General features: G+C 38.4%; 1 protein-coding gene across 10 annotated transcripts in view; it reads right to left on the bottom strand.

Moving 5' to 3' along the window:
* Nucleotides 1–23,016, bottom strand: part of LOC131684722 (mucin-5AC) — a 768,934-nt gene that overhangs the window by 96,674 nt on the left and 649,244 nt on the right. For 3 of the 10 annotated variants that reach the window (XM_058967836.1, XM_058967839.1, XM_058967837.1), the window contains exon 4: nt 12,284–12,457. The exons of the other annotated variants lie outside the window; for them this stretch is intronic. In XM_058967836.1, coding sequence (XP_058823819.1) covers nt 12,284–12,457 — 174 coding nt within the window. The remainder of the gene's footprint in view (nt 1–12,283; nt 12,458–23,016) is intronic. 10 annotated transcript variants of the gene reach the window in all.

The following is a 23,016-nucleotide window of genomic DNA, read 5'->3' as shown; positions in this document are numbered from 1 at the left end:
AAAACATCTGTGCGGTCCAGTCTGCTACTGGAGTGGTGATCCCGTGACGTCACAAACGTTCGTGGTGATGGTAAGTGATTTCATACCGATATTCTGTCGGGATGATGCTCATAGACGGTGTAGTCCGATATTCTGTCGGATTGGTGATCGTAGAGCTTCGTTGATGTAGCGATGAGTGCACCTACGATCATGATAAAACGGTCCGAAATTCTGTCCGGATAGATGTGCGTACAGACTATAGTGCGGTGGGTAACGATCACGATGAATACTGAAATATAAGAAATCTGTACGCAAACATCGTTGCTGTTGAGCGAAAAAAGGGTACTTAACTATTGTCAAGTCACAGCCGGGGGGTTCCGAGAACCCGCCCGGCGAGGCTTGTGCTCTTTACAGATGCTTCAGGAACTGCTCGATTCCCCCGAGCTTGGGCCAGGATCTCGTCTGGCGACTCTATGCCCTGAGTGAGGGCCGGGATCTCGTCCGGCGGGTGTGTTTGCTGCTATGGCTTCGTTGATGGTGGTGACAAAACGGCTTCGTCGTATCTTACTGCGTGTAGTGATGCGATGTGATCAACTTTGTGGTGCAATCCGTACATCCGTGGACGGATTACACGCAAAAAGATGGATTCCTCCGGTCCAACCACAAGGAGTGCGTTGAGGAACAGAATCCCACGGAAAGTTGATCCAGTATCGGGTAAGCTGACGGATGACGTGAAGAATTTGGCGAATGTCACCTTCCGGTTGCATGATTTCTGGCGAATACGCAATCATAATTCCACCAAATCGCCCTTTGGTGGGACCAGAAAACACCAACGGTGAAATATGAAGCACTTGGTTGCTTCCCAGGTCGGAAAGTGACTCGACATCCGTGTGTGGTTGTGTGTGTGTGAGAATCGTCCTTCGGTCGTCTTTGACGGGAAAAGTGAAGCCAATTGCTTCCAGGAAGTACGAATCGTGCGTGTGTGCGGGTTGACGTTGTGCGCATTTTGGCCACCAGAGATCCTTAATGTGCCTAGTGTGCGTGTACGGGGTACGATACAGCTCTAATGCCGGTAGAGCAAATCTAGTGCAGGCTTATGTAGGGAAAACACGATCACGCGCCGTTTCGAGTGTCTGTTGGCGACACATACGAAGAACGTCGTTCTGTGCTGCACTAGATGAAGCGGCCGTCGGTTTGCCGCGAATTGATGACGTGGGATTTGGCATCTGATGCCACAATATGGCTGGTTTCGAGTGTGAATCGGGCTGGTAGTCTTCGTCGTAGGGTGCTCACTAATATATAATGACGTAAATGGCTCACAACGGTGCTCGTCCCGAAGAATCGCAGCGAAAGCGGGACGTGTTGTGGCCACGAATCGGTCCTGCTTGGACCTACTGTTACAGCGCGGTCGGTGTGTAACTTTCGCGAATTGTGTTTCTTCGTCAACGGCAAGAAAAAAGACTACCAGAAGCACTGATTTATTCACACACTTGAATGGAACTGCACTCACCCATTTCCGTCGATGATGCGATGGAAAACGCGTCCTACAGCTGGCAGATTTGTTGCATAGCTGTCCAGCTGGCCGCCGATTCTCCAAATCAGCAGCGAAAGTAATCTCGATCCGCGTCTTCGCAGTATTGGAAAATGGGTGCAGTCTCCATTGCATTTTCTCCCACAGACCGGGTTGATCGCGATGGCGCTCGCGAAAACAAAAGCGCGATCGTTGCGCGCGTTTTGCAGCGGACCGCTTGGCTTGCGGTAAATGGAGCGCCATCCTGCGGACTTGAGGGTCTATCCGGCTCGAAGGACCATGTTTACGCCGGGATCTGGCCGATACTCAAGCCCGAGAAAAGCAGTGAAACACAGGGCGGACGAACAGCACCCGAAACGAAATAAACTTGGCTGGCCCCGCACAGGCCAGCAAAAGGGCGTTCTTTTCCGCCTTCTTCGGACCTTTCCAGTCCACGCAACACCAGAAAGTCGCTTATAACATAACAACATTTATTTACACTATTTACATATGTTACATTCAAATTTCACTGCTTCTAATATTTCTATGTCCCGGTCTGTGGGGAAGCGGTAATGCAACGTATGCACGGCGAGCGCGACGCACAGTCAGTTCTGCTGGACTGTCTTGATCGGCGATAAACTTTGTACTACTCGTCCGGTCCCACAGGCATGGTATGGGCTGACGGGTAAAAGATGATGATCGCCCCGAGTGTGTGCGATCCTCTTCAGTCGGTGCTGCTACGGCAACGAATTTGCGTAGAAACCACCGGACTGCAAAAGTCATTGTTGGAAAGACCAGCAGCAATCAGCTGAACAGCAATGATATTAGCTTGCCTTCGTTTTACGTGTGTGCCAGCTGACCGAAATTGGAGAAGAAATTCATCTGTGCCACGGGTGGGAAATTATTCGATTTGGCACACTGTCAGCTGGTGTCGATTTTAGCGGTCAAAATAATTTTCCGATACTATGTTCACTTCGGCGTGAACACCTCAATTATAACCAAGATATGTAGAAAATAAGACACAAAAAGAAGAAATAAGGTAAGAAATGCGTAGGTTCTCTATGGCGCTCAAACTGAATGACCACAATATGCATATGTTTTTTTTCTTATGAATAAATTGCTTAACTCTTCTTATTTTTTATTTTTTGAAAAATAGCTTCAAGATTGCTATTTTGGACACTTTTTGACTATTTTGATGATTGGTTCAAACGAAGTTAGAATAGAAAAAGATGAATTAAACTTGCTATATTTCATCGAAATAAAACATTGTTAATTCAATGAAACTGTGAAAATTCCAATACTTTCAAGAGGCTTGTACCAGTGGTTCCGGTTGGAATTTTAATGAAAGAAACATCTTAAAGTTTTTCGACGGCGCCAGTGGCTGAGTGGTAAGCGTGACCGCCACTCATTCCAGTGGGCCTGAGTTCAATTCCAGCCGAGGTCGTTGAGTTTTTTGTGAGGTGAAAAATCTGTGGTCACGTCTTCCTTCGGAAGGGACGTAAAGCCGTTGGTCCCCGGTCCATGAGTTGATGGATCGATATCTAGTCCACATAGTGCGGAGTCACCTCTCTGGCGTCAGTAAAAATCCAACTTCTATACTTACTTACAAATATGCTCCTCCCGTGATACTTGTGGAGTGAGCAGTAGTATATACGGCCTCTAGCAAAAGCAAGTATCGGATTAACCTTCCCTTTCCTTCCGCGATCTGCGTTCGGGCCTGGCCGGTGCCCGTATTGATCAATAAGCACTTTAGGATTACCAGGAGTTGCACATTGACAGATGTTTCGCTACTTCCAAGCATAATTATCTACTTATTCCCTGTGCAACTTCAGCTAGTCCAGATCGATAACGGAGTAGCAGCCAGGGGTGGTCGCACAAGCTCAAGCTTAAGAAACAACGTATTTTTTTGTTTTTGCTAGCATTTTCAAAATCCCTTTGGCAAATTATTGTGCGTATAACTTTTAATGCAGAATACATTTTAACTTTTATATGGGAACCCGTAGATGCAAAACGGCGTCAAATAATACAACGTTAAAGCTGAGATCCTGGATAGATAGATGACGATGGAATAGAAGTGCGCTTACACGACCTAGCGCCGCGCATTAGACAATAAAAGATTTATGTTAAAATACGGAGGAGTAGAATCCGTTATAAACGATACTTGAGGAAAAAAAATGCAGTGGCCTTCGTGTTGTTAAAATGCAGTTGGCGAATAAAGTTGTGCACCTACCGGGTTGGGACGACACATGTGGACAAAAAAACAACTCGCTTCCAACTACATTGGATTCGGGTAATTTATAATTAATCTATAACCCAATCAATATGAGTATTTTCGGAACGGGCTTAACGAGTAGATGCCAGAGATTGATTTTTGACACCATTTTGAAAGCCAAGAAGGCGACATCCGATTTAGCGGAATTCTCTACATTCCAATCAATATGGATATTTTCGGCAAAGATGGTGACATCTCTATTCTAAAAATGCCCAGATTGAAGCTTTTCAGATTTGTCTATAGTAAAAAATGCGTCATATCTATTACGATGGATTTTTTACTATAGCTTCGACATGTTGAATTTTTGTATGGTGACGATCATGAATTTTGGATATGGAGATCATCTCGAACCCAACATTACCCAAGTAACCACCAAGTATGTACTAGTATATGTAGTAAAGTAGCATTTTATTTGGATTTCAGATGCCTCTTGCACCATATGAGCATTTTCATGCATAACTGTGATAATAACTATACCTTGCAATTAATAAACTATTTAAAAACTTCTTGTCATTAATCAGCATTTTGAAGGAAGAAAAGCAGTAAAAAATATTTTCATGGCACAGCAATAATGGAGTTTGTTGTGCCAAAAGCGGTTTTTAAAAAGCACTTTCAATCCCGAGCAAATACTCATGGGTTCAAACACCACATAGCCCCTTGACAAGACTTTAAGCATGGTCCGTGCCAAAATTCACAACCATCAAGACACCATAAAATGGTCTCAATAACCCATAAATACACCAGCATATGGTATTTTATATGGGATCTACCGGACCATGGTGATGGTTTGTTCATGGGTTGAACCCATTTCAAGCACCCATATCAAACCCCATGAGCATGGGGGTATTATGGGCTTTTCGTTTGCTCGGGATGCCTGCTGGTTACTTGGGTAACATATTGACTTTTAATAAATAATCTAATTCAACTCTGTGTGGTATAAGTATAAGTCACCCTGTAAATATGAATGCGATCCGCCTGTGCATTAGTGATGCGTACTATGCGTACCAACTTTTCATGAATGGAATGATGTTAAAAGTAAAGTGAAGTAAAATTTTATTTTCTCTTTGAATGTTGGTGATTTTTATTCATATTGCGTTATTTTTTCTCAATTTTGTTAGGGTACCGACAACCGACCACATTTTTCTAAATGGCATAAAATGATCATTTCACTAAATTGTCAGTAACATTTTTCATATTGACGGAATAAATTTAATTCCTTCACCAGTTCTTAGGTAAGGCCTCTAGCATTCCATTGGTATGCTTATGTCCCAATATTATGCAATTTGAGAAATGTTATGAGCCAAACACAAAAGCGTGCCGACAACCAACCACATTTCCCTATTGTTATCACATTTTTCATATTCGGACACCCCACATATATTAATAGTGTCATCGCAGTTCATCTGATTGACGCAATAGACAAAAAATAGGTGATTCGTTCTGCTTCACGGAATCATACGCGGTGTTGAAATACACATGCATCCCCTACTTGTTAAACTATGGATCGTTGCTTAAATATCTGCCGTTCTCGATTCTCTTCGAAAGCAAATGAGTGCAGTTTGCTGAACAAAATTTCGTCGACCGCATTAAGAAGCGGCACGTCACAATTCTACAATCCTACAATCCCTTCAACTAGTCAAGATGTTTTCAGCTTAATCCGGTCAGCTTGTGTATAATTCCTTCAATTTAGTCAGATACTTCTGACTTTCGGAAGGGCAACACAGCTCTGTAGTTTACAACGTCCTCAGCATTATTTGCCCGTGTCGTTCTGGTCGTGTGGAACTCAACAAAAACTTTGCAGCGTCTTCGCTTAGGGAAAACTGGTACACAAAATGGGCAACCCTATATTTCAAATTAATATTAGTTTCCTCTACTACTGAAGTGTTCAATACCGTAAACCGGGGTGACTTTGATCATCGGGGTGACTTTGATCACTCAAAACTTTTTTCGTAGATTACTTATTTAACTAGAATATTCTACCTAATCATTCCCATTTGAATTAAGTTTTACTCTAAGCTTATAAAGTAGTGCTTTGTTATACTTTTTGAAAATATTGTTCGATTTTTGAGTACAAAATATACAAAAATCCAAAATTTTACTTTACCTTATTTTGACGAAGCTTCGTAAAGTGTTTATTTTTTAAACAACAAATAAATCTTAGATTTTGGCAAGAATAGAAAATTTCTTAAGAGTCGGATATGCTAAATTGATTTTTATTAGCTTGCTTATTTTTAAAACATTTTTTGTTAAACTATTTCGCAATTTTTTCAAATTATTTCAAGCTTAAATTCGCAATATTTTTTATACCCCATACTCTAACGTGTTAAAATGGATGAAACTCTTTGTCAATTGATAAATCGCTGAAATAAAACAAATTTAGTGGTTAAACAAGTTTTTAGAATCTGTTATTCAAGTTGGACTCAAATTATACGAATTTTTGTCACTCGAATTTTACAGTATAGTGAAATGCATTGTACAATACGAATTGACATCTATTTAGCAATGAGTATCTTTTCAGAATTAGCTTAAATAAACATTTAAATGAAAAACATTGTTTTCAAGAACTCAGTGTGAGTGAACATACAGGTTATCAATGTCACCCCGGAATACGAAAACGGACTTCAAATTGTAATGATTTTTGAAAAAAATAGTAGTAAGCGGACAATTTCAGGAAAAACCATCCAATCTTCTTTGGCATCAGTACATGCTTTAAAAATATTAAACTTGAATAAAATGTGCTACGCCGAAAAATATGTAATGATTACTTCGAAGAATGATCAATGTCACCCCGGTTTACGGTACTTCTCCTCCATCATCAAGGCTGCATCAAATTTCCAATTTTAAATCCTATTCGAATAAATTTTCATTTGCATAATCAGATGGGCGAGGGTCTGTGGTTTCTGATTCGAACTCATTCGAATGTTTTCCGGATCATCATATTCTATGCACTGCCGAGAAATCTAGTCATACTTACTTCCTGAATCTCTTTGACTTCATGCTCCCTATCTACTAGACATTTTACTTCTTCCAAATCGCCACAAAATACCATTCTAACTCGCCTTAAAATTTTCATGAGTTTACTGCTTAAACTCGATTTAATTTTTATAAGCCGCCTAACACCTAACCTAACCACCTTATCTTGTGATCCTCGGGTCAATTTCCAATCAACTGATTGGATTCCTGTTTTAGCAATACTTCCTCAGTCGGCTGTTCGGAGTTCAAATTGCTGTAGTTTAGGGAACAAGTAAATCACTCTTGGTGGCCGGCTATCCAGAGTTTACAAGAAAAATCTAATTAAATATCTTCTTATTCTAAATTTTTATGTACTCGGAGTCTAACCAAACCCACCACAAAGAAAAGATTCATTTTGCAGTCGCCTTGCCTGCTTCTGGTTAATCCTAGACCAATACCTGTCCTTCAACTCAACTGCGTGTTACTTAGGGACCACCCATAAATGATGTAACATTTTTTGAGTGATTTTAACTCCCTCTCCCCCTCCCTCTAAATACCCCCTAGCAATTACGTAGCTTGACGGTAACCCTGCCCCCCCTTGTCACCGTAATTTCTTTTTGAAATTCTATTCTATTCCCCTTTAAAAAAGCTACGTAACATGACATGACCCCCTACCCCCCTGTCGTCACACATCATCACAAAATACAAAACTCCCTCCTTTGTGTTGGTTTTTACCCTGGAGGACTTTTGAGTTTGATCCTCTCTGTAGTTTCATGAGCTTTCGTTCATGGATTGCGGGGTTTCTTCTGACAATTGATCAAAAGGAATTAGGAAAGACGAAATCACTATGGCCCCATGAATTACGATTTTATGTACCGACACTGGCAATCATACAGGCCAACGACAATTTGTGAGGTTTTAAACGCATATTCATCGTAATTTTTAGGTCGATTTGACATTTTGAAAATAATAAATTGTATTCTTAATATTGACATATTTTCCAACAGCAAAAAATTTGGCAAGCTATATTAACCCTCTCCTACCGCTCCCATATTGAACAACATGCTTCATCATATTTTCTCCTTAACCCTTAAATGTGTGATGTAATTTTTGAATAAAGGGTTTTATAGTCGTTTTTGAATATATGTTTTTGCATACAAGAGACCGCATGCGACAAATGGTTATCCCTGGATTTGATAGCATTTGCTTTATAGATTCGAATGAATATGGCTTTATCTGCGGAAATTTGCTGTTTGAAGTGCTATTTCATACCAAAATGTTGCTTTTTTGACACTAAAACTTTCGATAACTCCACAGATATAAGAGATAGAAATAAACTTGTATAACAAATATTGTGTATTTTCTTATGTCGAACAAAATCTTAGAACATTTTGACATTCTAAAAAATCACCCGGAAGTTTTTTTGAAAAAAGTGATTTTCTTGAGTGTATCAAAAAAACTCCTCAAATGTGTATTAAAATCAAAAGATAGGTACATAGTCTCTCCAGCAAAATTTTTTTCTTATTTCATTCCCAATAACTTTGCTGAATACAGTTTTCTATTATTTTCATAAACGACCAAACAAAAATTTGCTTCTCAGCTTTAGGGGGATTAAACACCAAACCAATACTTTAATAAGATGGGGAATATTTTATAGACTAAATTTGTTGAAGACACTATGGCTCTAAAATCGTTTTTTCGCGGTGAAAACAATTTCGATCACATTTTTGTCTATTTGGAAACACGTCACTGAGTCGGTGGTCTTCCTTTAAGTAGGTTAGATATCAAATCAAAATTTCCTATCCTATGCCAAATACCGGTGAAGATGGTCGTGGCCAGTAATGACGATTCTCATGCTATTGGTTTATTCGACTCGAAAGATAAAATGCTCAGTCACGAACATTGATCTTACAAGTAAGATGAGTTAGATTACTTATTAGCTACGTGATAATCGTTATTGTACGATCTACGAATAGCACCGTGCTTCGCAACGCAACGCAACAACGCTGAGATTTTTCGCTCATCGATCTATACGTAGCGGGAAGTCCCATACACATATGTACTTAGATATGGCATTATATCGATCCGAGCTTCGATCAGTAGTTAGTGTGAATGCGTGACCCCTTAACGCAGCGGTTCTCATCCTTTTTCGAACCACGGACCCCTTAGAAATCACCCTGGGTTGCTGCGGATCCCCACGGATAAACATCGATTTGGTATGCTATCAATATGTTATTTTCAGTTTGTTGGGAAGCAAGACCTGAAAATTCAATATGCACTCGGAAAATATATTTTTCTTCTTGGACCCCCAGCAATGACTTCACAACTGATGCGCTTTGTATATAGAAACTAACTTCCTGTACCAAAAACGAAGTAACAACGACTGGTCTAGAATCTCTAAATCAACAACCAGCACAATAAATGCCGATAAAGGCGGATTGAGAACAGCGGCCTGTAAATGTAAGAAACAAATAAGAATTTCTTAATTCGAACAACATGAAAGCTGTATCGATTAAGACATGTCCAATTAATTTTTAATATTTTTATTCGTCTTCGAGCTGGTTACAAATGTTACCGACCAAGTAAACAATCCATTTAAAGCCTCAGATAACAAAGAGTAGCCAGAATTCAGGGGCCACATTATGCAAACAATTCGTAACGACTTTTTCATACGAGCTTGTATACAATAAACCATTCGTTTCAAGATGCGTAATGTCACCCCATGCTCGTAAGCTGTTTGACCAGGGGCTGACGAAACTCGATGGATGTGTTTCGATCGACGATTAAATCTATGCCAAAGCCGTTTTCGAACCAATTTCTGGCCTCAAATACACACCTAGAAAAAATAGTGTAAATTTACGTCTCCTGACCCTGACATATACGAGCATCAAAAATGACATAGTTTTACGTTTGATTTTAATTTTACATGACGTTTAATTTCGTAAATCATGTAATTTTACTCCACATGCAGCGTTTGTTCTGAATGGTAGGAAGTGTAATTTTATGTCATCGCGCATGTAAAGTATATGTTTCATGTAAAATTAAATGGAACACGGTAATGTTCCGTCATTTCGTAAATTACGCTTTGTTGAATTGTGTCATGTTTGCAATTACGTCAACGATAATATTCAGATTTTTTGGTGTGTACTTCAATGCCCCTGCTCGCGGCAAGGTTCCTGCTTGACTCAAGTTTGTGTTCGCTGAAAAACATATGATTTGGCAAGGGATCTGTCCACGTGGCCAGAGAAGGATCGTTTTCGTGAAAGTTAACAATATGAATTCCTAAGTAAAGGGAGTATCTCAACAAACGGATTAAGTCCCATGATTGTTCAGTTACATCAGATCTAATCAGCTGCCATTACAGCAAGGATGCGCTACAATGCTACAACAACGATCCCAAAAGAGTTGCTTCCACCAAATTGTCCCCAGTTCCTTGCAATAATTACCGAAGTTTAAGGTGATAATAAGGCGAAAATTGAATATGAAGAAAGCAGTTACCGGCGACATTGGTTGAATGAAGATTTATAATTGGAAGAATTTTTTCTTTTATTTATTCAATATAAACTTCTGTCCCGGATTCTGTTTAAATTTACTGTAAAAGTATTTATCTTTGCTCTGACAGCCAGGCTGTCCTAAGGGCAGAAATCTAAATATAATTTTTATGACTGCTCGTTCATTCCGCTATTGCTGAAAATGAATTAATGGACTAATTGGCTAGACTTCGCTGCATCTGAACATGTCAACCATTGGAATTTGCTTGATACCATTTTGCGCTCAAATAAAAACTTTTTTGCTGGAAGTGAGTCCGAAAACGTCAAAGAATTTGTTGCATTTTTCCAAGCTTCCAGGCTCTGGCTGGACATTGCAAACTCAATTACACTGCTTGGCAAAAGAACAACCAACTAGCGTGTGCTATGATCGCCTATTGTTTTTTTTAAAGTAGAAGAAAAATTACAAAAAATGGCGATTGAAAATTAAACAAAATAAGTGAAAACGAATAAGCGGGTATCAATCCTTAACAGTATCTACTGCTGTTTTCTAAACTACACAAGCTATTCGAAAGTTCGTACAATTGCCTTCAAAGCACGAATCAAGTAACACGTCAACAGTCAATCCGTACATGCCTCAAATGCCATAAAGTGGTAGTTTCAAACGTAATACAAACGAGTTGTATATCATTGCCAGTAGCTGGTGGTAGCTGGTTTGACGGAACGATACCACTACTCCAGAAAGGCCATTTTAACAACAAGCTCATAGGGGTAATTGACCGAATTCACTGATAAATCTGAATACGAGCTCTCGGCATTAAAATCTGATTCACAGATAAGGTACAGTGGATTACTGCAAACCACACAGACGCGATTAACCCTGTTTGCAGCAATCTGGGACTAAGCGTTCGTTTAATACCCTGGGAACCAGCCTTAAGTTGATGAGCAACCTAACTAAATTATCATTCGTAAATCCCATAGTATCGCCATCGGAGGACAGACTGTGTGAACAAAAAGTAGACAAGTTTGTTGAGGAAATTTTCACCATCACCATCCTCAATCAAGTTGTTAGACTTACTAATTGGATTACACAGCTAAAAGAGCACTCGTTCAGGTCACTCTCTCTCTCGTCCTAGGATTAGATGGCGTAGTTAATCACTTTCCATCTTTATCGTCAAATAACTTTCAGTCATTTTCCGACCATCTAATCCGGTCGTTTAATCACGCCCAGGGTCCAATTTTACCAATTCTTATTAATTCCTAGTTTGGCGTATTATTACCCGTATACGTATCTGTTCAGTTTGGTAGAAGTCGCTGTCCCTACCAGCACCGATGACAGAGTGGTTAGCATTTGCTGTCATTCCAGTTCCATCGGGCATAAAACCAGATCATCAAACTGGCTAAGCGACTACTGCTGCTCACTTCCAAGGCGCACTGTATTTGATAATCTCGAACCGGTATTAGGCTAAACTTGACTCTGGTCGTTACTTTCGAATTAATTAATTTATGGGTAACAGGATTATGTGCTCCACACTTGATTGATACTGAAGCGGATGATATTATCGAATTATCAAAGCGAATTAGAGATCCAAATGCTCTGTACGACGATGTAAATTGTCCGCAACATCAACGAATCAAACTAGGAGAAATAAGTGATGGTTTGATACTCGGTAACGAGTTTTCTACTTTTTCCTCCTTTCTAAGTAGCGGTAAGCCATCTTGAAGGGCAAGCAAATACATCAGTTCAAGTTTGCAAATGTTTAACTATCGTGTCGAATGAAATTGACTTCAGATACCTCTTGCCGCGTACCCGGCGTAGAGTAAACTATCCGAAGCAATCGCTTCTCTCCATTACAAGCAGATTGCTATAGCATTACAATTTCCATCAGATTGATTTGCATTTCAATTGGCCGCCCTTCCGGGAGGGAGGTGCTCACCACCGGGTGTGCAAACACTCGTTATATTCTTTCTTTTTAAACCCCTAGTGTCTCTATCAATTCCCGGCAAGCTAATGTCACCACTAGTTAAGAAAACCACTCAACGCTATCGAGAGGAAAATAACGCAAATCGTCAAGTACCTACCTTGTTATCCCTACTAGTCTTGTTTCTCATACTGGATTTACCATTGATCACAACGTTGGCATTCTCGAACTCAACATCACATGGCGACGGCGGTCCCAAGGCCCACGAATCATCCGGATCGGTGGAGGTTTCGAGCGTTAGGTCGCCCAGTACCACAAAACCGGACTCGCCGGGCTGGAAAAGAGAGATTAGAAAAAATTGATATTATTAGGTCATAATATGTACACTTTTTTATGGAAATATTTGAAATTGGCGAATTTAGCGCCACCTCAATTATGGCAATCAATGATTGGCAATGCAATGGTTGGCAGCGCTCTAGAAAAATCTATGGAAACTTTATCAAATAAAGTAATTTCACAAACTTTGTTTGCTCAAAATTGATCTAGACTATTTTATGAAAAATGTTAAAAGGGGCTTTCGATCTGTAGAAATTTTTAAAGGCTGCCCAATATACAGTGACGGACAAAACAATAAAACCACTCTATAAAAATTCAAGATTTCTTATTACAAGATAAAAACCCTGTTTTGGCTCTATTAGGGAGGGTGTTGCACTATTTCATTAAGGGGCACTCCCTGTTTCGGTAGAGGAAAGCACTTTTTTGACATTTAATTTTGGGAAAACTGATATTAGTACGCACTAGTTTGGTATAATATATTTAGGACAATGTTAGAGGATAGAAAAAACATTTACTACAATATGTTAAATTGAAAATTATAAACGTACTAATTGGCATTAGTTTCATTGATTGGTTTCCAAAAACCAACACAATAACAAAAAAGAACCGAGAACGATGACTATCTACCTTCGTACCAATTATCGTACTGTCATTTGAGCCAATACGTTGAACAAAGACGGAAGACAATGCTCTAATCAAGGTTGTCAAATGAATAGAAACAGGGTGAAAATAGGCTCATTATCCCATATTTTTAATTTCGTTAAATAACATTTCACTTTTTATTCCTATGTATGAGTAACATGGAATTAGAAAATATCAACTACCGCAACATAATAAAATAATATTTTTTTAACCCAAAAAAATAAGAACATCACGTTGCAGCATAGTGAAAAGTTTATTTTAACTATTTTTCGAATTATGGCTCACAAATGCTGCATAGACATACATATCTACTACTAAAGGGGGGGGGGAGGGTATGACAAAAAGTGACACGTTGTGACATCGGGGGAAGGGGAGTAAGCTAGAATGTTACGTAATAGGTTTTTACTGAAGATTTTTTTAAATAATTTGTCACGTAATAGGAGAAAGGGATATAGCGAAATTTGGGACATCGGGAGTCAACATTGGGCATTTTTTTCGTTACGTGATTTATGAATGGTCCTTTGATTACAATCTAGTCACAAGTTCTCTATCGGATTTAGATCTGGAGAATTTCACTTTCGCCATATATTTTTTTATTTATTTTCTAATTCTTCATCTAACCCGTATTGGTCTACATCGAAATTCCTCCAAATTTCGACAATTTTACTTCACAATGTTTTAACCATGCCGATGAAAAATGAACTTTTAATGCAGTTCTTGATATTTTTCGTAGGTAGCGTCTTAGCAACAATATATTTTCGATGTGTTATCGGAACAGATTCATTTGATTTATTTTATCCGTCAATTTAATTGCATTCATTCTATTTAACCTATTTAGTTTTTTAGTATTTAGTATTTAGTTGGTAACATCTCAATTACCTTTGGATGTGCCTTTTACTCAACTTTTACGCTTGAGATGGAAGTCTGTGCTCTGTGCCGAAATTGATGTTGCTGCTCAGTTTTGCACGATCCAGGGGGAACTTGGCCTTAATCCCACTGCTCTATCATCGATGTTACGTGATATTCGTTATGGAATATTGTTTGGGGTTCATTCTTAAACAATGTGCATAAAAAAGTCTAAAAAAATGTTGTTTTTATTAACTAGTACGTGTCAAATTTTTGGCTTTTCTCTCGGTAATTCATAGCTTTTCCCCAACTGTCAATACGCGACATCATTCATGAACGGCCCTTGGTAATATCTTTATAGCAGACAATCCAGTGAAAAATGGGATTGACAGGTTTTTTGTGCGTTTTTAGGACCTTGTGTCACATCTTTATGTTTGTTATACATACTAAGAATACCAAATCATGAGATTAGAGAAGCAAGCCCCCCCCCTTTTTAAATTAATTTCATTATTTCATTTATTTTTTAAATTTTGTCGATTTGAAGGGTGGATATTCAAAATCGTATAACTGTTAATTCTTCAAAATTGGTTATAATTATTTTATTAGTTTTTTTTAATTTTATTATTTCTATTTTGATTATTTTATTCAATTTAGTAATCAAATTATTTTTGTATGTCTTATTCTCTTTAGTCATTTTATTACATTAATTTTAATTTTATTATTTTAATTATATTTGCTGCATCGATTTTTGTTGTTGGCTATTTTCTACAAATTTAAGACTAAGAGAAACGGAAGCAATGAAATTGAAAGATGGATATGTATTCTAGAGCGATTCAGTAATAAACTTAGAACGGAAAACTAGGACTCCGCATGCTCATATGAACATGATCGAAAGGAAATTTGAAGAATCCTTTATTAAATTTATTAATTTTCTTAAATGTTAAATTTCATTAATTTCAATTAATCTGATCGTTTAACTATTAAATTGATTTAATTATTTATTTAATTGAACTCGTCAATTAATTAAATTTCATTTAATTGATGAAACACAATTATTTATTTAATTATAATTATATAATTCGTTTCATTCATTTAATTTATCTTATTCATTTCATTCATTCAATCCAGACTGGCTTCTCGTCCTGCTTGGCTCAGTATCTAAAACTCACCATAACGGGGGAAGCAAGCAAATCTACCCGGGCGTCGCTTTGTCTATTTGCAAAAGCAACAACAAAATACGTTAACAAAAATAAGTGACGCGGCAAAGCTAGTTTACTTTCTGATAAGTGGAAAACTGTGTTGCCGCTGACTTTACGAATTATCCCATAAGACTACCTGAAGGCAAGCACGGGTTGAATAAGAATATGAAGCTTAACAGAGCAGAGGTTACGACTCAAAACCATATTCACGTCGCAGAACAACATTAAAACACGTCCTCGAATGTAAAAACATTTTATGCGGCATCCCAGAATATATAGACGATGACGCTGTTGAGGTACGACTACATGACATAGCACCGCGTACTAACGTGAATATTATCAAACAACACACGTCAAAATATGGAGAAATAGATACAGTTAAGGATGATACTTGGAGGTACATCTCCCCAAATTTTGTCTTGCAATCAAATGTCCACCCTCCTACGTGACCACCCAATACAAATTAATTTAAGCTGTTGCTGTAGCCGCGTTGGAATAGGTAGAACAAAATACATGGCGAATATTTTTTGTGGTGCGTGTCCTGTCGCCTCGTGTGCGCACAGCTTTAAAGTGTTACAAAAAAATTAGTCGCGCACTCCGGGTAGATCTCTAGATGCCAATTTTGTGATCAGTCGCTACACGACAGAAAACTGTGCGCAGATACTGCTAAGAAAATTTCATATGTTACGTCCCAGATCCCCGTATGATAAACCTGCCAAACTTTATATAAATACGTTTATCAATCAAGACTTTATAAAAATCAGAGCGTGGGTAATTTTAAAATGGCGGCTTCATACATAATTTCGTTAACTTAAAGAAATTACAATGATTTTAGGTTTTAGGTTACTACAAGAGGTTGCAGGATCGTAGTTTTTGGTCCATGTTTCGCGCGGAAGAGCAAACGGAAATCGCCATTTCGAAGCCGTTTTTAATTTCACCCAGATACTGATTGCTACGAAGCCATAAAAAGGACCTCCCCTTAAGAACGATTGCGCCCAGTACAAAGAAACCAATTGCCATTACCAATAGTGAAGTAACAACGATTGCACCTAGAGCCATCAAACCACCAACCAGCGACACCAATACAGAAATAAATGTCCATGGCCACCCATAAGGGCAGGAAAAATAAGAACTTCAGAATGATATTCTAATATTCTTAACTACCTAATCGACCGTCATGTGCCAAAACGAACAGTCAGGACAAATCAACACCCTCCCTGGCAATCAACAGTGCTTAGACGATTAAAAACTGCCAAACGAGCCGCATTTAAAAAGTTCTCGAAGCATAAGACACTTGCATTACAAAACCACTACTTTCAACTCAACCACGAATACAAACAGCAAAGCAGACGTGCCTTTTTTAGATACCAGCGAAACGTCGAACGTCAACTGAAATCCAAGCCCAAGTCGTTTTGGAAATATGTGAACGAGCAGCGAAAAGAATCCGGGTTACCATCTTGTATGTCATTAAATGGAGTTTATGGCACCGACACTAAGGGAATTTGCCAATTGTTTTCCGACAAATTTTCAAGCGTTTTTTTCCGACGAGAGCCTTTCCCCACAACAAGTCGCTGCCGCTTCAGATGGCGTTCCCTCGATTTTTGTCAAAAAGTGCATCAGCGGGCCTCTTGAACCACTTCGGCGAGTCTTTGTGCTATCATTCAGTACTGGAACATTACCTTCCTGCTGGAAAGCAGCGCACATGTTTCCAGTTCATAAAAAAGGAAACAAATCGAACATTGACAATTATCGGGGAATCTCGTGTTTAAGTGCAGTATCAAAACTATTCGAGCTGGTTGTCTTAGACCCTCTTTCCTTTCACTGCAAACAGTACATTGCAGACGATCAACACGGTTTTATGCCTAAACGATCGACAACGACTAACCTGCTCTCGTTCACAACATATGTACTCGATGGATTCGCTGACGGATTGCAAACCGATGCTATTTACATGGATTTATCTGCGGCCTTCGACAAAATCAATCATGATATCGCAATAGCGAAGCTGGACAAACTCGGTATTCATGGACAACTACTGTGGTTTCATTCCTACCTCGATGGAAGGCAACTCCAAATCAGCATTAAGGTTGACCAGAGAAAGCGCAAAAATCCAAAACGAAAAAAGCGGTTTTTCCATACCATGTGTTCGATCTACATAAAAATCAATCAGCAGTACTGTAACAACATTCTACATAAGCTGATTGATTTTTATGAAGATCTAAATCACGGTGTGGAAAAAAACTGCTTTTTTCGTTTTCGATTTTTGGCCATTCTCTGTCCAACCTTAAGGACTGTCTATCTACACCATTCTTCGCTACATCCGGCATCCCACAAGGAAGCCATCTCGGTCCAGTGATGTTCCTCCTCTACTTTAATGACGTCAACATCAAATTACAAGGACCCCGCCTTTCTTTTACCGACGACATGAAAATGTTTCGACAAATACGGGATAAAAAAGATGCCGAGTTTCTTCAGAGTGAATTGGAGAGCTTTAGTACGTGGTGTGATCTAAACAGAATGGTTTTAAACCCGAGCAAATGCTCAATCGTGACGTTCACGCGGAAACGCCATCCGATTCAGTTTAACTAACATCTCTTCGACTCGAGTATTCCAAGACACTCTAACGTGAAGGATCTCGGAGTCATCACGGATTCGGCACTAACGTTCAAACCACATACATCATACATTGTGGATAAGGCTTCAAGATAGTTTGGGTTCATCTTCCGAATAGCGAAAAGCTTTAAGGACGTATACTATTTAAAATCTCTCTATTGCGCGCTGGTTCGCTCAACACTGGAATATTGTTCTGCTGTTTGGAACCCTTACTACCAGAACGGCGTCGACAGAATCGAGGACGTCCAACGTCGGTTCATACGCTTTGCACTCCGACATCTTCCTTGGCAAAACAGATTTCAGCTGCCGAGCTACGAAAACCGTTGTCAGTTAATACAGCTCGATACTCTAAGCATCCGGAGGGCCTGCTCTCGAGCCCTGTTCGTCTCGGACTTACTGTCTGCCAGGGTGGATTGCCCTACAATCCTCGAACGCCTCGATCTTCAAACTCGCGTTCGAGCTCTGCGCATTAACTCTCTTCTGCGAGTCCCGTTCAGGAGAACTAACTATGGGCGCCAGAGCGCTGTTACCGGACTCCAGCGTGTGTTAAACAGTGTGGCGACGGCGTTTGACTTCAACCTGACAAGGAATTCGATAAAAACAAAAATAATGCGTATTCTAAAATGTAATTAGTTTAAGTAACCACCATTGGGGCCAAGGGGTCTGTTGGTGACGGTACAACAAATAAACAAACAAATAAACGGTAGTAATATTAATGCAGATCCGATGACGACATGGACGTGAACGAAAACACGAGAGAAGGCAGATCGATTGACCCTCAAGTTGCAGTGGACAATGCAGCTAATCTTTAACCGCCAAAGAAGAGGATCTTAACACGCAGCAGCAAACTGCGTTAACAAGACCCAATGAATGGATAATTTTTATTTCCACATATTATAAAAATCTTAAAAGACCCACGACTCAGGTGGGCCGTGACAAATAAACGAAAAAAGAAAGAAAAAAATATAATCATATTATTTATTTCAATAATTTTAGTCACTTTGATTTATAAATTTTATTCGTTATCTTCCCTTTATTTAATTCTAATAAATTTCATTATTTTAATTAAATTTGTGATTTTTCATTTTATTATTTTTATAATTTTATAAATTTTGTAGATTTTATTATTTTTTCTTTTTATTCATTTGAATGAGTTTTATTATCTCTTCAAATTATATTAAATTTTTATTCATCTTAATTTTTTTCAATGTTTTAGTTTACAATTTATACAACTAAAAATATCAAACCCATTTATGTCAAAAAACGTTGATGGATGAAAAACAAACAAAATTAAATTTACATCGAAAACATGAACGAACTTTTTGAACAGCGGTGAGTCGTGTGCATAAATAAATACACTTGTATAATCAAAAGTAGGTATTATTCCACCCAGTGCTACATTGGGTTTTAATAACCGAGATTTTTGAAATAATACAACAAACGATTAACCTTCTATAAATTCTCGGCAACCGCCTGCCCAGAACAATGCCTACATGATAACACTTCTGAGAGTTGCATACATCGTTTTACTTATTGAGGTGAATCTAGATATATGCTTAATCCCATTCCATTAACAAAACCGCCTTCCCATAACAACCGTGGAACTGCCGAAGTATATACGGTCTTCATGAGACCGGCTATTACACTAACATTCCGTTTCTTTTCCGATGACTGTAAGGTGGGCGCCGTTAATAACAATTCAAAATGTTGAACTATCGAAAGTGCACATTTAGGATGGAAAGTTACTCCTAGACTCCGTTCGTTGATGCTCTGTGCAATTTCGCTTGATCTGATCAATCACGGAGTAGCAACTACGAATTGTATGGTCATCATGTTCATGCTCATTTTATAACTTCAATATTTTAATATTTTTTTTTAATTTTTTTGCCTATTTTTTAATTTATTCTAATAATTTTATTGCAATAATTTTATTAATAATTATTATATTATTAAATTATGTTTTTTTTTCATTTCATTAATATGATTAATTTTTAGTATGTTGTTTGTTTTGTTGTTTTAATAATTTTTATTTATATTAATCACTTCATTCATTTTGTTCATTTCACTCGTATCATTTATCTAATTAATTTTGTTCATATTATTAATTATAATCATTTTATTCGCTCTGTTAGCTTTATTCATTGAATCATTTCCCTTTTTCATTTGACTAATTTTGTAACCAAATAATTCATTCTGGGTTTTGACGTAAGTTCCAATACCATCTTTAAGGGGGGGTAAGGGTACAAGCTCGAAAAAAAACACTTTGCGAATTTTTTTAGAACTTTGCGTGAAGCGAAATGATCAAAAATATCGACAAACGACTAGGCGACGAAGCTTTTAGTAGAACGTCTCTGGAAAAACATGATTTGCGGTGGTACTTGCCATTCAAAAACTACCTCACCGAATTTTTTTCAAACTTTGGTTAAGGGGTTGTATACAAAGTTGAAACTCAAAAAATCGAAAAAAAATTATTGAATTTTCTGAAACTACATACATACTTTCGAAAATATTTGTGAGAAATTTCATCCAGATCGGAGCACCAGATTTCAAACTACAGCCGTTCACAGCGCGCTGGTTCTTCCGCGACTGAAGTTAACGCAAAACTTTAAACGCAATTATCTCAAAATGAAGTTTTTTGAAAAGTACCGTTACGATGAACGTGATATCTCGAGTACTATTCATCCGATTTTCATAATTTTTTTTGAGTTGTTTGCGTTGCGTTGCGTTGCGTTGTGACGATGATTTTGGCGGATTGCACACTGACTTCATCATGTTTGACTGCTGATTATCTAATAAGAGTTGCTTAGGAAGTGGTAAGTAGGAATTCATACCAATCCGACCCATATTAAAACCTCAACAGCATGATAGCCATCATTGCCGGCCGCCCCCATCTCCATCGTTCACGGGGAAGGATAAAGGATAAGGTAGACAGGAAGTGTTGATGCTCCACCTACTTAACGGAAGGACGACGATTCATCAGACTCTTCCATAGGTGTCGCGGAGTTGGTGGTTTGGAAGGGTATCAGGTCTAGGATTCGCTCCAAGCAAACGATGCGACCTGTAAAGCATATTTTATTAGGTAGTTGTTTAGTTAGTCTTCGAGTGCACGATCACTCGAAAAAGAGATGATCTTGTTTAGTTGTTGGTTATTTTTAAACTCTGGGCAGCCGGCTACCGAGAGTATACTATGTTCCCTAAACAAAAACAATTTGAACTCCACACAGCCGATCGTGGGAGTATTGCCTGGAAAAGCTAATCTTATCTGCGTAATGGGCCGGATCACTATTTATTGCAACAGTATTTGGACAGAACTCGCTACTTCTTCTCTACGATATATTTATTGGCTTGAAAACTACCAAGTGACAGCATATTATACTGGCAAAAATAGCGCGAGATGTTATAAATCAAGGAAAGTATTTCTTATTTTCCATATCGGATTGTTTGTGGAATACAAGTATACGAGCGATAATACCGAACACTGAAGGGAAATATAAAGGATTGTTAATCTGATGCACGGGCTTGTTAGCAATAACGGAGCTTTAAATTAGGTTCATAAAAACAGACGCGGCGAATTTTCAATACGTATTGAGCCGTGTTCATAGATACTAGTCAGATTAGTCGTATTGGGGCTAATTTCCGATCAACTATTCATTTTTACGGCAATGTTTTCTCGACTAGATCTGTTCGCACCCTCTCATTCTGTTCGCACCCTCTCATTCTGCGGTCTAAGGACCAAATGTCATCAATAGACTTAGAATCGCGTGGAGGCATGAGATAGGAAACTTGTAAGAATTTTGCTATCCCACCGTTTGACTACCAGAATGGATGGGAGAACAGTGATACTAGCAAATACCGACTACCATAAGAGCGGTGCAAATTTGAACGAGTGACGTAGAGTACTGCACTGAAAAAAGGACCAGGAGTGCGATTTTACGAAGTTTTAGCTTCCGATGGCCCTACATTTTCTGACAAAGTGAAGTTCTTGAATGTTGAGATTTTTATTACTGTTTAGAAAAGCAAAAGTATCATAAAGCTAGTGTCAGGCCTTCATGAGACCTCAAGAAGTCACTTTTGGAGGTATTCGTAAATGTAGATTTGTCGGTAGACGGTTCCAAATATAATAGAAAAATACCTAATTTAACACAACTACAGATCACTTGCAACATAAAAAGCTTTTTGTGAAATTCGACAGCTCCATCTTAGGCCAATTCAATAAATTTCCTGCATGAAAGTTTCCATTTTTTAAAAACGGTTTTTAAGCCAAAGCTTTGGAAGTTAAACCTTGGCGTGGAAGTGCCGGTATATTAATATATTCTGTTACTTAGTGTAGAATTAGATTTCGTCATTTACGGCTAATATACAACCGCCAGAAGAAACTTAAAACGTTGGTACACAATCAAGAAAGGCGAATCAGAAAAGGTATATGTCAGTGATTCACTAAATACAGACTGGAAAGAGGGTAATATGGAAAACCTTAAGGTCCGCCCAGATTAAGTCTTCGGTACGGAACAAAACCTCGGCCTAGGAACTCCTAGCATGTTGTTAGTCGCCTCTTACGACATGGGAGCAGTTCCCAGAGGTTCTATTCTTGGTTGAAATAGTGCAAAAAGATTTCAGCCCGCCGGACACCACACGGCTTCATAATTTTTTTTTTTTTTTTTTTTTTTTGAGTTGTTTGTATTTACTTTCTCGTGTCTCGTGAACGGTTCTTTTTGCATCCAAAAATTTTCGATTTTTTTTTGCAATGAATTTTTGTTTAAAATTTTGAACACAACATGTTTTTTTTTGCAGGAAAAAAAAATTTATAGGGAAACCGATCCGTTCAAGCACACCACAATACATTTTTCTTCAGTAATCTTTTTACTTTTTTTCATTTCAGTTGAGTGGTTCGGCTTGGAGAGCGTTCACCGCAAACCTCTGCCAAAAACACGCTTCAGGAGGCAAGCCATAACTCCGGAAACCTTGAATATTTTTTTTAATTCATCTTGTTTTTTCGAACTTCGAAAGTGCTACCAACGACCTGTCTCTCGCTTTGTCAAATAAAATTTGCCTAAAACACTATTAACAAATCACGAACCTGGCTTACTTTTTTGCCACAACTTTGTATATAACCCCTTAAGTAGTTTTTGAATGGCAGATAACACCGCTAATCATGTTTTTTGCAGAGACGTTCTACAAAAACTTCGTCACCGAGTCGTTTGTCGATATTTTTTCACAAAAAAATTGCAGCATGTTATTGAAATGATAATGTACAAAA

The sequence above is a fragment of the Topomyia yanbarensis genome, chromosome 2, assembly GCF_030247195.1.
Source record: "Topomyia yanbarensis strain Yona2022 chromosome 2, ASM3024719v1, whole genome shotgun sequence".
Lineage (NCBI taxonomy): Eukaryota > Metazoa > Arthropoda > Insecta > Diptera > Culicidae > Topomyia > Topomyia yanbarensis.
Note: the sequence above shows the minus strand (reverse complement) of the source record. Positions and strands in the feature narration are given on the sequence as shown.